Source organism: Ovis aries, chromosome 17 (assembly GCF_016772045.2).
Source record: "Ovis aries strain OAR_USU_Benz2616 breed Rambouillet chromosome 17, ARS-UI_Ramb_v3.0, whole genome shotgun sequence".
Classification (NCBI taxonomy): Eukaryota; Metazoa; Chordata; class Mammalia; order Artiodactyla; family Bovidae; genus Ovis; species Ovis aries.
Genome location: NC_056070.1, coordinates 55,120,025 through 55,134,336, shown reverse-complemented (window position 1 = coordinate 55,134,336; position 14,312 = coordinate 55,120,025). Strand labels below are relative to the sequence as shown.

The following is a 14,312-nucleotide window of genomic DNA, read 5'->3' as shown; positions in this document are numbered from 1 at the left end:
ATTGATGCTTTGAACTGTGGTGTTGGAGAAAACTCTTGAGAGTCCCTTGGACTGCAAGGAGATCCAACTAGTCCATTCTGAAGGAGATCAGCCCTGGGATTTCTCTGGAAGGAATGATGCTAAAGCTGAAACTCCAGTACTTCGGCCACCTCATGCGAAGAGTTGACTCATTGGAAAAGACTCTGATGCTGGAAGGGATTGGGGGCAGGAGGAGAAGGGGACGACAGAGGATGAGATGGCTGGATGGCATCACTGACTCGATGGACGTGAGTCTGAGTGAACTCCGGGAGTTGGTGATGGACAGGGAGGCCTGGCGTGCTGCGATTCATGGGGTTGCAAAGAGTTGGACATGACCGAGCGACTGAACTAAACTGAAGAGACAACAAATACAGGTAGATACTATTATGATCCTGTCCATTTTGCAGATAAGGAAACTGAGTCATTATAGGGTCCTCAGGTCACCTAATAATAGAGTTTAATCCAGGCGAGGATGATTTCAAAGCCATTGCTTTTTTATCAATAACTATACCCTAGGGATTCCCTGGTGGCTCAGATGGTAAAGCGTCTGCCTGCAGTGCAGGAGACCCGGTTTGATCCCTGGGTTGGGAAGATCCCCTGGAGAAGGAAATGGCAACCCACTCCAGTACTCTTGCCTGGAAAATTCCGTGGACTGAGGAGCCTGGTAGGCTACAGTCTATGGGGTTGCAAAGAGTCGGACACCACTGAGCGACTTCACTTTCACTTTCATACCCTAGGGGGCTGGAGAATGTCACAGACCGTTAAAGAGATTAACTGTTTTACCCCTCCCACTATTGACCAAGGGTGGTTCCTACTGCTCTAGGGTTTGGAGGGGTGGCTCTACCCTCTGGGTACCTGCGAAGCAGCACACACTCAATACCTGAGCTGTGGAACTCTTGGCCTTGAGAGTGATTTCTAGAAAAGTCATGCCAACTGCATGGTCCAAACAACCAGGTACAGTCTGGCTTTCTCATTCACCAGGAGGTGATAGGAAGTGGGGCTGCTGGCCCAACAGAGCAGCTCAACTAGGAGGAACAGGAGGTGGGAAGAGGAAGATGAAGTGGGAAACAAGGGCTGCAGAAACCTGAGGTCAGGCTGGCACTGGGAGTGGGCCCTGCCATCTCCCCTGGCAGATGGAAGCGCCTAACCTGGAAGTGCAAGTCTGACTGTAGCACTGCCTCATACAGCCCATGGCTCCTCAGTACCCTCAAGAGAAAGGCCTATTTCCCAGCATGCCCCGGGGGGCTTCAAGATCTTACCTTGTCCCTCTTCCTCTCTCTATCCTCACCTCAAATTCCAGCCTCCTTTGCTTTTGTTTCCCTTATCCCCTGTCCCATGTCTTGCCAACTATTCCTTCTGCCCGCCTCTTATGCTTCTCTTCCAACTCCAATTGTCTTTCAGGGGTCAGCTGAGATGCCTCCTCCTCCAGGAAGACTTCCTGGACCCCACTGCTCATGCTCTCATGGTGTTTCCACCATTTAAGCACTAAGCACACAGCAGGTACTCAATCCAAACTTATTACCTGAATGAACTGTCACCAAACCGCCCCCCAGCTCAACTCTCTCCTCTCCTCTGTCCCCTGATCTAAACCTGCCTCTGCCTGCAAGGCCTTCTCTGCCCTCTCGTTTCTCCCTGCGCTCTCCACTCCTGCTTTCCCATGGTCCTTAGTTCAGAACTCCACATTCTGTGTTTCTGCTGAATTTTCCACTCCAGATGGGTAGCAACTGCAAACACAGTGTCCACACCAAAGCTAATTGTCTGGCGGGAGCTCTGGTTCCCAGACCCCAAGGGCACTGACTCCCACAGGCTCTCAGGTCGCTTGTGTGCCATCAGGTGAGGCTTCCCCCTCCACCCTGCCCCCCTCTCCACCCCTGCTGCCACACTGTGGGGATTTCTGACTTCTGACCTCCAGAGCTGCAAACAAAGTGTCCACGAGGCCTGTCCTTCGCTTTACTTCGGAGCAATTAATTATCCTAACCAAGGGGGAGGTCACTAATCATTTAATTCTCCCTGCAAGGATGTGTGGAAAAACTGGGATGATCAGAAGGTTTCCAGACAAAGAGGAAAGGTCTGTCTTGGGATGCCACGTGCCCTTGCCTCCTGGGTGAGTAATATTCAGTGCTACTTTGGAAACTCACCTGACATTACTGGTTGAGGAAAATAACAAACCTCCTGCAGCTTGACGCATAGAGACTCACCATCACGGGGTGAAGGAACCCAACCCCCGCTCATGAAAACAGTAAGTAGTACTGAGCCCTTACGTGCCACACACTGTCTTATGTGCTTACACATCGTTATTTCTGATAATGATCTTTTGAGTTGGCTGCTGTGATACCCCCATTTTACAGATGAGGAGACTGAGGCCCTAGTTATACAGCTAGGACACAGGCACTGCTGTGTTGGTGACCAGGGAGCCCCTCGTGGTATTTTTTCATCAGGAAGCCGGAGGCACCTGCCACTCACACACTCCACTGAGGTGGGCACAGCTGATATACTGACTGGTCTCAGGGCCATGGCCTGTGGCCTCTAACTGGGGCAGGGCACAGTCTTGGCTCCTCAGATCTAGACCCAGCATCTAACCAGCTTCCACCTGTTGCAATGAGTGGAAAGTGGGTTCCAGTCCTTCCACCTTCCTCTGTTGGAGCCCACAGCACAGTCACCGGCTGAGATGCCCACTGGGCCCAGGCGGCTGGCACAGGTACGGACAGAGGCAAACGACGCTCACGTGTCCTAACAGGGGCAGCCACTCCTCAACTAGCTGTTGTCATGTTAGAACCTCGGCCCAGTAACCACGCGTTTTAATGGAATTAGAACATTCTTTAACACTATACACAAAAATAAACTCAAAATGGATCAAAGACCCAAGTGTAAGACCAAACACTATAAAACTCTTAAGAGAAGACATAGGCAGAACACTCTGACATAAATTACAGCAATATCTTTTTTGAATTGTCTCCTAGAGTAATGGAAATAAAAACAAAAATAAACAAATGGGACCTAATTAAACTCAAAAGCTTTTGCATAACAAAGGAAACCATAAACAAAATGAAAAGATAACCCACAGGAGGAAATATCTGCGAACAAGGGATTAATTTCCAAAATTTACAAACAGCTCATACAGTTCAGTATCAGAAAAACAAACAACCCAATCAAAACATGGGCAGAAGACCTAAGTAGATATTTCTCCAAAGAAGACGTACAGATGGCCAACAGGCACGTGAAAAGATGCTCAATGTCACTAATTATTGGGAAAATGCAAATCAAAACTACAAGGAGATATCACCTCACACCAGTCAGAATGGCCATCATCAAAAAGTCTACAAATAATAAATGCTGCAGAGAGTGTGGAGAAAAGGGAACCTTCCTACACTGTTGGTGGGAATGTAAATTGGTGCAGCCACTATGAAGAACGGTATGGAGATTCCTTAAGAAACTAAAAAACAGAGCTACCACATTATCCAGCAATCCCACTCCTGGGCATATATCCAGAGAAAAACATGGTTCAAATGGGTACAAGCACTCCAGTGTTTGTTGCAATGCTGTTTACAATAGCCAAGACATGGGAACAACCTAAATGTCCAACAGATGACTAGATAAAGAAACTGTGGCGCATATATACAATGAAATATTACTCATCCATAAAAAGGAATGAAATGATGCCATTTGCAGCAACATGCATAGACCTGGAGATTATTATGCTAAATGAAGCAAGCCAGACAGAGAAAGACATGTATCACTTATACGCAGAATCTAAAAAAATGATATAATTGAACTTATTTACCAAACAGAGACATACAGACTTAGAGAATGAACTTATGATTACCAGAGGGGAAGGGAGCGGGGAGAGAGAGACTGGGAGTTTGGGACTGAATGTACACACTGCTATATTTAAAACAGATAACCAACAAGAACCTACTGAATAGCATGGGGAACTCTGCTCAATACTCCATAATAACCTAAGTGGGAAAAAAATTTGAAAAAGAATAGACACATGTATAACTGATTTTGCTCTGCACCTAAAAATAACCCAACACTGTTAACCAGCTACACCCCAGTATTACATGAAAATTTTAAAAGAACATATACATACAAAAAAAAAATCATGGTTTTTACCTGACAAGCCGTCATATTTTAATGGTGGTAAATGAATTTTAAAAACCAGTTTTTAAAAATACCATTTTGTAAAACATGCAAGGGCAGATCTGACCCCCAATCTGCAGCCCCAACTCCAGAATAAAGCAAACAGGACACCCAGACATTATTATACAATTCTGTATTGAGTGACGTGTTTATTACAGAACGTGTTCCTTTTTTTTTTTTTTTAAATTTAAACAAAGTTCATCACTCTCTCATAGAAACGGTTTTGTGGGGTTTTGTTCTGTTTACCGTTACAGGACGTGAACCTGACAAAGTTGTTCACAGGTCTGCTAGCTTTAAGTACAACAGGATTTTCCATGTTCAAAAGACTATATGCTAAGTGCTTAATCAAATCCCGTCACATAAAAGCCAGATTTAGTCCTTTAAGAACTGCAGTCTGCATGTCAGCCTGGATTTCAGTGTTGTGTGGCTTTCAACAGCAAAAAGTGGTGTGTCTCCCACGATTGCCTTAGTTGGGACAGGGCGGTGGTGGCTAAAAGGAGATGTTTTCATTTGTTCCAGATTTGATTACTCTGAAAATTGGTCACTGTTTCCTATTGTCAAAATATAAAAATACCTTCATCTGGATAAAAATGTATACAGTGGAAAACTCTTCAATGCATAGCCTGGGTGTATGGAAAAGGAGGTTTTCCAGCAGGGTCTGCGTTGTTCTTTATGACTGGTGTGGAGACTGCAGCCTGGGCTGGGTGCATGAGAGCTGAGATTTCTGAACGGCCCTCACCTGATCCCTTCTGCTCACTGGAATTTGCCGGCCTGGGTTTCAAGATATTTGCTGCATCCTTGAAATCCTTGTCAGCCATCTCTCCCTCTGGTACTGGGCTGGCACCGTGACGACCACCTTTTCATTGTCATTCTGGATGGAGCTGATACGGCTGCTCTGATAGGCCCATTTTACAGATGGGGAGACTGAGGCCCTAGTTATACAGCTAGGACAGGGGCGCTGCTGTGTTGGTGACAATATGGTGACTGGTTCATCCAGATTTGGAGTTCTCCCCCTAAAAACCAAGATGATAAAGACGCTGGAAGGAGGGCTTCTCTGCGTTGGGGTGCTGAGTCTTTGTTCTCAGAAAGGTCAGGTGTTAGAAGACGGGAGGCTGGACTTGGAGACTGGGATGTGGTGGGCATGCTGCAGTGAATTCAAACCTTTGAGCTTCATTCCGCACAAACTTGGAGGTGCAGATGCTTCCAGAAAGCACCAGGGTCAACTTGAGAAGGAAGATGATGAGAGGGCAGTTGGGGGTCTCTAGTCTGATGAATCTATTTTTTGGTGTGGGGTGCTGAGCTGGGTGCTTGTGAGATGACCAACACTGTTATTTTCTTAAAACACAAGGAGGGGAAGATGGCAGCCACAGTCTTGCTCTGGAAAGCCAGTAGGGAAACTTCCCGTGCTGTGGCCACGATTCAGGTTGAGGAATGGCGTCCCTCTGGTTGAAGCACCAGCCTCTAAACTCTCGCCCTCATACCAGGCTTTCCAAAGGATCTGGAAGCACATCTTGCCTTACAGGTGGATGAGATGGAGATCCACCTGCTGTGGTCCACAGGTTCCTGACGAGAGGGAGTGTACGCAGTTTGTTTTGTACCATGTTACAGCTCAGAGAGGATGGTTGGCCACAGCCCACTTCTCTACAACAGTTAAAATAGCACAGGACATTCTGAGTTATCAAGGTTGCAAGACAGACCACCAGAATGAAACACACCCTCACGCCATCGAAGTTTTCCTTTAGAGTCTTTTGGACTTTCTCTTTTCAACATGGTTTCTGAAAGGGCAGTAGCAATGTATCGTTGTCTCACAGACAGATGTGGAAAAGAAAAAAGCAAACCGCAGTTCAAAGGTTATCTAAATTTTGGTCAGTCTTATAGTGTTTTGTGATGGCTTTGAACAATTGTCTCCTTTTAATCTCATCTAGTGGCAAAAAAACGACACAACTTCAGTGTATTCTTCGCAACAGTTGTGACAGCATCCTGATTTTATAACTCTCTGTTAATATCAAAACAGCATTAGCTGGGAATAAATTCCAAAGGATCCTTTATTAAAATATCTAAAAGTGGTCTATAAATATTTATTTTTCTAAAAGAGTTTGGAGCTTCCAAGTGAAAATGTGGCTCCACTTTGCTTCTGCGTCTGGTAGAGAGGCCAGCAGGGAGAAGATGGTGCTCCCTGGAGCAGGGGGAGCTGTAAAGAGGCCGCAGGGGCTCCGGCCCTACCTGCTCACTCATGACTTTGTAGAGCTCAGATTACAACAGAAACGGAAAACGGCGGGACCGTAACGCTGCTGTCCATGTGGTGATGGCTGCATGAGCACCTCCCTTCCGGGGCCCTGTCCTGTCTGGGGGAGTCGGTGGCCACCGGGTGTGCCCCTTGCCCCCACCTTCAGAACTCCCACTCCAGGGCCTCCTCCCGATTGGCAGCCCTCTCCAGCCGGTAGATGATGCTGTTCAGGTTGGCCATCTTCTCGTGCCGCCGCTGCAAGTTGGGGTTCACCTTGGTGCTGGGGTGCAAGGCCCCGGCTGTGTCGGCGGTGGGGCTGGCACTCAGCACCTTGGCAGGGAGGGTGCTGGGTGGGGATGGGGAGATGGGGGCTGAGGAGGAAGGGACCGGCGACACGGACATCATGAGGCCTGGAGAGGAGGCGGCTGAGGGCGAGTTCAGTGACACCTCCAGGCTGCAGCGGGAGGACTCTGAGGCTGACTTAAAGCTTAGGGGGTCCGGGTGTAGCCGCTCCCCGCCCTCACTCTCCGGGAGGGGGTGCAGTGAGGGGCAGGCTGGGGTGGTCCCGCCTGGGAGGAGGAGCCCCGGGGCTGCTTTGGGGAGTACGTCGTCACCCAGAGGGTCAGGATGCACCTCTCGGGGGGAGCCTTGGCCTTTGTCCGGCTCCTTTGAGTCCTGGCTGTCGGCTTGTTCCTCAGCCTCCTCAGTCTGTTCCTGCTTAATCCTTACTGGAGTCTTGTCCTGGGAGGTCAGGTGGGTGACGCTCTCCTCGGGAGCCTCCTGAAGCTTTAGTTCCTTCACCGTAGGCTTCTGGTCCTCAGCCTCCGAGTCGGGGCTCTGTGGGTTGGGGTCTGGGTGGGAGTGGCCTGGCGGCAGGATGCCAGGACCCCCACTGGGGTCGAGGTCTGGTTCCTCTTGGGTCCCCTCCACCAACATCTCCCGGCGCATCCGGGACCTGGGGCAGAGATGGTGGTAAGCAAGGTGCTGGAGGGGACAGTTAGCCCTGGAGTCAAATCCAGTGAGTGGCCCTGTGACCCCACCCACTTCCCCAGGGGGCTCACTATGCATAAGCTTCTTCACATGCAGCATCCTAGTAAGCCCTCTCAACAACCCCAAATGGTGGGCTATCATCATCCCCACTTCAGAGGAGGAAACAAGGCTCAGAGATGCTGGGTGATATGCCCCAGTTTCACAGCTAGTAAGTGGCAGAACCAGGACTTGAACTCAGGACTGTTGGATTCCAAAGCTCACAGTCGAGACCTGTGCCGTCTACACGGCTCTCTCATTGTTAACAGTTGTTATACTGACTGCATGTTGAAATGGTTGCATTTGTAAAAGTGTTAGTTGCTCAGTCGTGCCCGACTCTTTGCGACCCCATGGACTGCAGCCCACTGGCCTCCTGTGTCCATGAGACTTTCCAGGTAAGGATACTGGAGTGGGTTGCCATTTCCTTCTCCAGGGGATCTTCCCAACCCAGGGACTGAATCTGGGTCTCCTGTACTGCAGGCAGATTCTTTCCCGACTGAGCTACAAGGGAAGCCCTGCATTTGTATATACTGGGCTAAATAACATATGCGTGTGTGCTTAGTCGTGTCTGACTCTTTGCGACCCTAGGGACTGTACCCGCTAGGCTCCTCTGGCCGTGGGATTCTCCAGGCAGGAATACTGGAGTGGGTACTATTACATTAACTTCATCTGTCTCTTTTTGTTTAGTTTTATTTTTTAATTTTTCTTCAATGTGGCTACTAGAAAATTTTATATTATATATGTGGCTTTCGTTGTATTTCTATTGGACAGTGGTGCCCTAGAGCATTTCTCAAAGTCAAAAGCAGAGAATAACTTGTCTAGGTCACCAAGGCACACAGAGGCAGAGCTGGGCCCAGAACCTGGGCACACTGAATTCCAGTCCAGAACCCACCCTCTCTTCACTTCAGTGGCTTCCCTTTTGCCAGAGGGAAATGTGGTCTCATTTATTATGTTTTAGGGCAGGAAAGGCTAGGATGGGTTTAACTTCATTAATTATTTCCCTAATAGCACGAGATCCAGAGAGGTCAAGTCAGTTGTCCAAGATCACACAGCGATAGGACTTTTTAAGTATCTTCAATGCTGTGTCCTTCTTTAATTGATGACATCATATATTATATCAATATTATTTAATAATAATAAAGTACATGTTACTGATATAAAATTAATTTATAAATTTCAATGATAAAGATCATAATGGTTAGTGCTTATCACATGCCAGATGCTCAACCAAGCACTTTTTACAGATTATTTATCTTTCATAATGACCTTATGAGGGGGAGACTAGTCTCATGCCCACCAACAAAGATGACAAGGCTCAGAGAGGCGCAGGGACTGCCGCGGTCACATAGCCGGCACGCAGTGCAGTTGGGCTCTGCACCCAGCTGTCTGCCTGCACTCTCCTGCCTCCCTGCCCAGGTGGGGAATGCGGCCCCATCCCAGGATCCTGAGCCTGGAGGGACTATCAGCGGTGATCTGGTTCACTTTCGTCTCTCAGTTCCTAATCCTTCCACAAAGGTGGCCTTGCCCACCTCTCAGGAGACCCTGTCTTCTCCTTCAGTTCCCTCTAGAGGGAAGAGTTGGTGGGACCCAGGGGAGTGCTGGGTGTTTTGGGGATGGCTCATTTGCCTGAAGCTTTATCATTAGAACTTCCAAACTGTGGATCAAATATAAATATCTCGCTAACAGTCATTTATACCATAGTAAAAATGAGTCTTTTTCTTCAATTCTTGACTCCCTCATCTATAGCAGGTCCTTCCAAGGAATTTTTTCTCAAAACATCCCATTGTTCACTTTTCCCAGAGCTCACTGCAGTGTGTAATGATACATTACTATAAGAACTCATTTAATAGTGACCATCCCTGCTGGTCTGTGAGAGATGCCAAGGACTTTACCTCATTCTCTTTGGTACTTGGGACAGAGTAGATGCTCAATAATCATTTACTAAATGAAGCAATGTATTCTATAATTATAGCTCTTTGAGAGTGGTTTTTTTGGGGAGTGGAATTCTCTCTCCTCCTTCAAAGCCCAGCTGAAATGCCACCTCTCTATCTAAATTTTCCCTAGGTAGAATTCCCTTTTCCCTTAGTTCCTTATTCCTCCTTGTTTTCACAGCATTTATTAGGCTGTCATGAAGTTACCTGGTTTGTGATTTTAAACTCTCTAAGAGCAGGGATGATGGCTTTGAACCCCTGTATCTCCCAACCCTGGCTCACTGTGCATACATGACAAATATTAACTGAAATGAATATGCTGGATTATAATGGAGGGATACGTTCCTGTGGGAAACAAGGGGGGAGAGAATGTCTGGAAGGGAAGGAGGGTGTGAGGCTTTCAGGACCTAGATCATCTGCCGTTTGGCAGGTTCTGGGTCTGAGCAAGATATAAGCAATATTTTACAATATGTTTATGTCTGTAGTTTTTCATTTGATCCTCAATTCATTCAAAGCATTATGAGGTAAATTTTAAGTTCCTTATCTGTAAAATAGGGATGAGACTCAGAAAGGTACAGTGATTTGCCCAATAACACACAGCCGAGGTGGGATTTGAACTCGTGTCTGTGTGATGCCCATGCCTGGGCTGTGGAGAGAGATTTCAGGTGTTCCATCCTTCTAGGCTCCTCCTCCTCTTCTCTCAGGGATCAAGAGACTCTCCTCTCTGGCACCACAGGGGCATCAGAGACATTTCTTGCTCAGGAGGCTTGGTGGGGAGCGCCTCAGAGGGATGGCCCTTGAAATCACATCAAGCCTTCTCTTCAGGGTTCTCAGGAAGCCCTTTTGCAGTCTCCTTGGGAACCGTGTACCCAGTCAGTGCCCCAAGGCAGCCCAGCCCCCTGCAGGTCAGCTGCTCAGGAGATGAGGGATTGGTGAGTGGGAGGAGGCACCACTTTTGTTAGGGATCACCCACGCCCTGAGGTGGGTGGAGCCTGAGGGGCTGCCACAAGGGTTTCCTTTGACCTTAGGAGTGGGAAAGGCCAGGAGCCCCAATCCAGGGCACTGACACAAGACTCAGTGGGAAGTTAGGGTACCTCAGGCCTGTGCCCCAAACACAATCCCCCGTCCCTTTGTGGAGGCAGACGCAGAGCAAGCTGGTGAAGTCACAACAAAGATGGCGACGATAGTGACGTCAACACCTATCACCTCCTATGTGCCAGGTTATTCTCCATGAGTATGTTAGCCGAATCAAATCCTCAAGGCAACTCTATGAAGTAGATCCCATTATAATTCTCATTTTATAGGTTAGAAGATCGAGGCTCTGGGAGGTGAAGTCACTTGCCCAGGCCGCACAAGATGAAAACTGTCGAGCTGGAATTTACATCCGAGTTTGCCTATGTTATAAAGCTAAACACCTAGAAATATGGCCACCTCGTTTCCCAGAGGCCATGATGGGCTGCCTCCAGGCCCTGGGATGAGGAAGCGGGGGCTGCCGGCTGAGACCCCTGCCCATCCTCCCAGGGGCCACCAGGCACCCTGCCCCCCATCCCTACCTGTAGTTATGGAACCAGTTGATGACGGTGTTGGTCTTGAGGTTGAGCTGGAAGGAGAGGAGCTCAATGGTCTGCTGGGAGGGGTAGGGCTCCAGCTGGTAGGCCTTCCTCAGCGCCTCCTTCTCTTCGGGGGCCAGCACCACTCGGGGCTTCTTGATCTGCAGGAGGCTCAGGTCTTGGGGCTGCAGGCAGGGGCTGGGGCACTCGGAGCGGGTGGCTGGAGACTCACTGTCTGAGCCAGTGCTGATGAGGCCGTACCTGCGCTTCAGGTAGGCTGGGGCGGGGGAGGGAGGGAGGGAGGGAGGGAGGGCTGAGAGGGGCCAACTAGAGGCTCCCCTGAACCGAGGAGGGGTCTCAGGCTGAACTGAGCACCAGCCAGCCGTCCTCAGAGCCCCTGCGCCCCAAACGTGGGGACCCTGGCCTGGCCTCAGCCTTTTCTCCTTCCACACCCTCCTCGTGAGATGGGAGATGCTCGCCTGCCCACACCTGGTCATTAACAAGCTAACTGTTAACATGTGTGGAGGGCTGCCCTCATAGAAAGGAAGTGCTCAAAAGAAGGGGTTCTGCAGCATTCTCGATTGTCAGAAGTGTCCCTGAATTTCACCAGTGTTTTGAGGGCAGCGGGAAGACAGTTTTAAGATTTTTCTCTCCTGCTTTCACAGGTTTTTCTGGAGCCATCTGTGGAGTCTGTGGGTTCAGTGCGGAGGTGGTACAGATGCAGAAAGTGGTGCAGATGCAGAAAGTGGTGCAGAGTCTTTCGCCCTTGGCCCCTGCCAGGCTCCAGGATGTTAATTTTAAATGAACATAGTAATTGCATGATGCATCTCAGCCTCAAATCATCAAAATGTGTGTGCGCTGGGGGGGAAGCCCACCCCAGAATGGAGGAAGCAAGGTATTGGGTCCCATTAAATCCTCACACCAGTGCCCTGAGGTAGACGCTATCACTCTTACTTTCAGATGAAGTGGAATGAGGCACAGAGAAGGGAAGTAACTTGCCCAAGATCACACAGCCAGCAAGCGGCAGGACAAGTTCTCAACTGTACAGCTGTCTGATGCCAACAGCCAGATGGTCCTTCCCCATGTGCCGCTTATAGCCTGGCTTGACCCTGGGCCCTCGTCATGACTTAGTGCCCCAGCTGACAACTTTCCAACTCCTCAAATCTTATCTTCCGACTGGATTTTGAGCTTTCTTAGACCCAGGAATCCCTTACACACAAAGCATGGGACTGGCTGGGCCACAAAGTGGGTGCTCAGTGCCAGTTCAATTTTTCAGGGAGATAAAATCCTATCAGACAATGTAAGAACCTGCGATTTCTTGTCCGGTCCTGTAAGGGGGGAGTTATCATTTGCTGGGTCAATTCTGTGCTTTGTTGCGTAGAATCCAGGTGATGGGCAAAGGGGGTAATATAATAGGACTCTGATGCAGAGGATGGAGAGATCAGAGAGAGAGGGCTTGGGGAATATGCAGGAGACTCTGGAGTGGCTATGGGTTTGTGGAAGGACGCTGAGAGAGACAGTGTATTGGAACTTTCAGGGGAAAAGTATTAAACATTTTAATGGCTTACGTTCTGTGGAATGGCTATTTCTTGCAGCCTACACTAGGCTAAGACTGGACCACTGGGACCCTGGGTTTGTTTGGGTTAGAACCAGATATGGTTCCAGTGGGAAAACCTGAGGCCAGACCCAGAGTTCCCAGGGCTTACCTTTCTTCTCCAGCTTCTTCATGTCTCTCAGCTTCTCCACGTTGTGGGGGTCGTTGAGCCACAGCTGCATGCGCACAAAGGGCTCCCGGCCCTTCAGGCTCAGCTTGTGCCAGGGTTTGGGTCGGGAGAGAAGGTCAGACACGGAGCCCTGGGTCAGCCCTAGGATGCTCTCCCCGAAGAGCCGCTGCCCTGGGGATAGGGGAGGAGGGGGACGACCTGTTACCCCAGGCTGGGCACACGTGCTCCCGGGAGAGACAAGGGACAGGGAGAAACCAGGGAATGTCTCCACTAACTCAGCAGGGAGGACCAGACACATCGGGGGACCCATGCCTGTGTGCATCTGGGGAACTTTCTGTAAAACAGGAGATGGGGGCAGGCAGATAGCTACCAAACAAAAATGCTGTCATGATTTAGACGTTATTCACTCCTAGGGGATCCCTGACATTGTCTGCAAACTTCATGTGCACAAATAAGTATCACCTTGTCAGAGAGTAATTGGCCAGATTCTATCAAAATTTCAATGTGCAAACCCTCTGATCCAACAATTCCACTGCCTGGGATTTCTCCTCCAGTTGTACTTGCCCAAGGGCACAAAGACGCATGTGGATGTGGTTTCAGAGGCAGCAGGAAATTAGGAACAAGTAAAATGCTCATCAGCTGCATAAAAAATATGGGGCATCCATGGCCTGAAAAATTTTGCAACAGTGACAAAGACTGCAGGTGGACTATTCATTCTAAGGCAGAAGAGAGTCCGCTGTAGAACAGTGTTAGTTTTTAAAAAGCAAGTGGAAGGATAGCCTGTGTGTAATTTCATCTATCTAGAAAAAAGAAGAGAAGAAACTAGGTGGGCATACAATTTTGTATGTGTTCAGAAAATCTCAAAGATACAGAAAAACTTTGGCATATGACTGGGAGGTTAGGGGACATTTTATTTGTTTAAATTTTAACTTTTTTTTTCCCTGTATTGTTTGGCATTTTCAAATAGTGATATCTTATTTTTATTATAGAAATTGTAGTGAAAAGTTGGCGTTTGTGTGCATGACTTCACTCCCATCTGAGATGTGGAGGAATTTGTAATTCAAAAAATTAAAGAATCCAGATTTCTCCCTTGGGCCCCCAGCATTGGATGAGGACTGAGTTAGAATCTTACTGGGATTCTCTAAGTCTTCCTGGAAGGAAGTTTTGCAAGTTGTGGGCCAAGAACTTTAGGAGGACAGCATACTGACCTCCCTACTGTCCACTCTAGAGACCCAGTTCAGAGTCAGATGCCTCCCAGGGGCCCCTGGGTGCCCCAGGGCTGAGCAGCACCTTCAGAAGGGACCCCAGTGCCTGGGATCTCACCATGGCTCTTTCCTTAAGGCAAGGGGGGTGCCAAGCAGGGCAAGAGGCAGCATCCCTGACTCCCGGTACCCTGTACCTAGGTTGTTGTCTGTGAGGACCTCTTTGACCCTCTTGGTGATGGAGTACGTGTCCAGCTCGGGGGACATGGCCACAATCTCCTGGATGCCCCCTGGGGTCTGGCTGCCCGAGTAAATCTTCCCACTCAGTGATGAGCTGGAGCGTCCCTCTGGCTGCTGGTTCTCCTTGCTGCTCTCCAGTGTCAGACTCAGGGGCTCCTGGGAGCTCTTCTCCAGTGGCTCCGTGGGACTAGGGGGTGGGGATGGCGAGGACCTTGGTTCAGTGGGACTGACTGTGGGCCGCAGAGAGACAGAGA

At 49.0% G+C, this 14,312-nt stretch overlaps 1 protein-coding gene across 4 annotated transcripts in view; it reads right to left on the bottom strand.

Annotated features, from left to right (window-relative positions):
* Positions 1 to 4,276: 4,276 nt before the first annotated feature.
* CUX2 (cut like homeobox 2) overlaps positions 4,277 to 14,312 on the bottom strand; it is a 275,147-nt gene continuing 265,111 nt past the window's right edge. For all 4 annotated transcript variants that reach the window (XM_042234612.2, XM_042234614.2, XM_042234615.2 and 1 more), the window contains 4 exons: positions 14,016 to 14,288; positions 12,599 to 12,787; positions 10,896 to 11,169; positions 4,277 to 7,340 (listed from right to left, as the gene is read on the bottom strand). In XM_042234612.2, the coding sequence (XP_042090546.1) occupies positions 6,548 to 7,340; positions 10,896 to 11,169; positions 12,599 to 12,787; positions 14,016 to 14,288 (1,529 nt within the window). In that variant the 3' untranslated portion in view covers positions 4,277 to 6,547. The remainder of the gene's footprint in view (positions 7,341 to 10,895; positions 11,170 to 12,598; positions 12,788 to 14,015; positions 14,289 to 14,312) is intronic.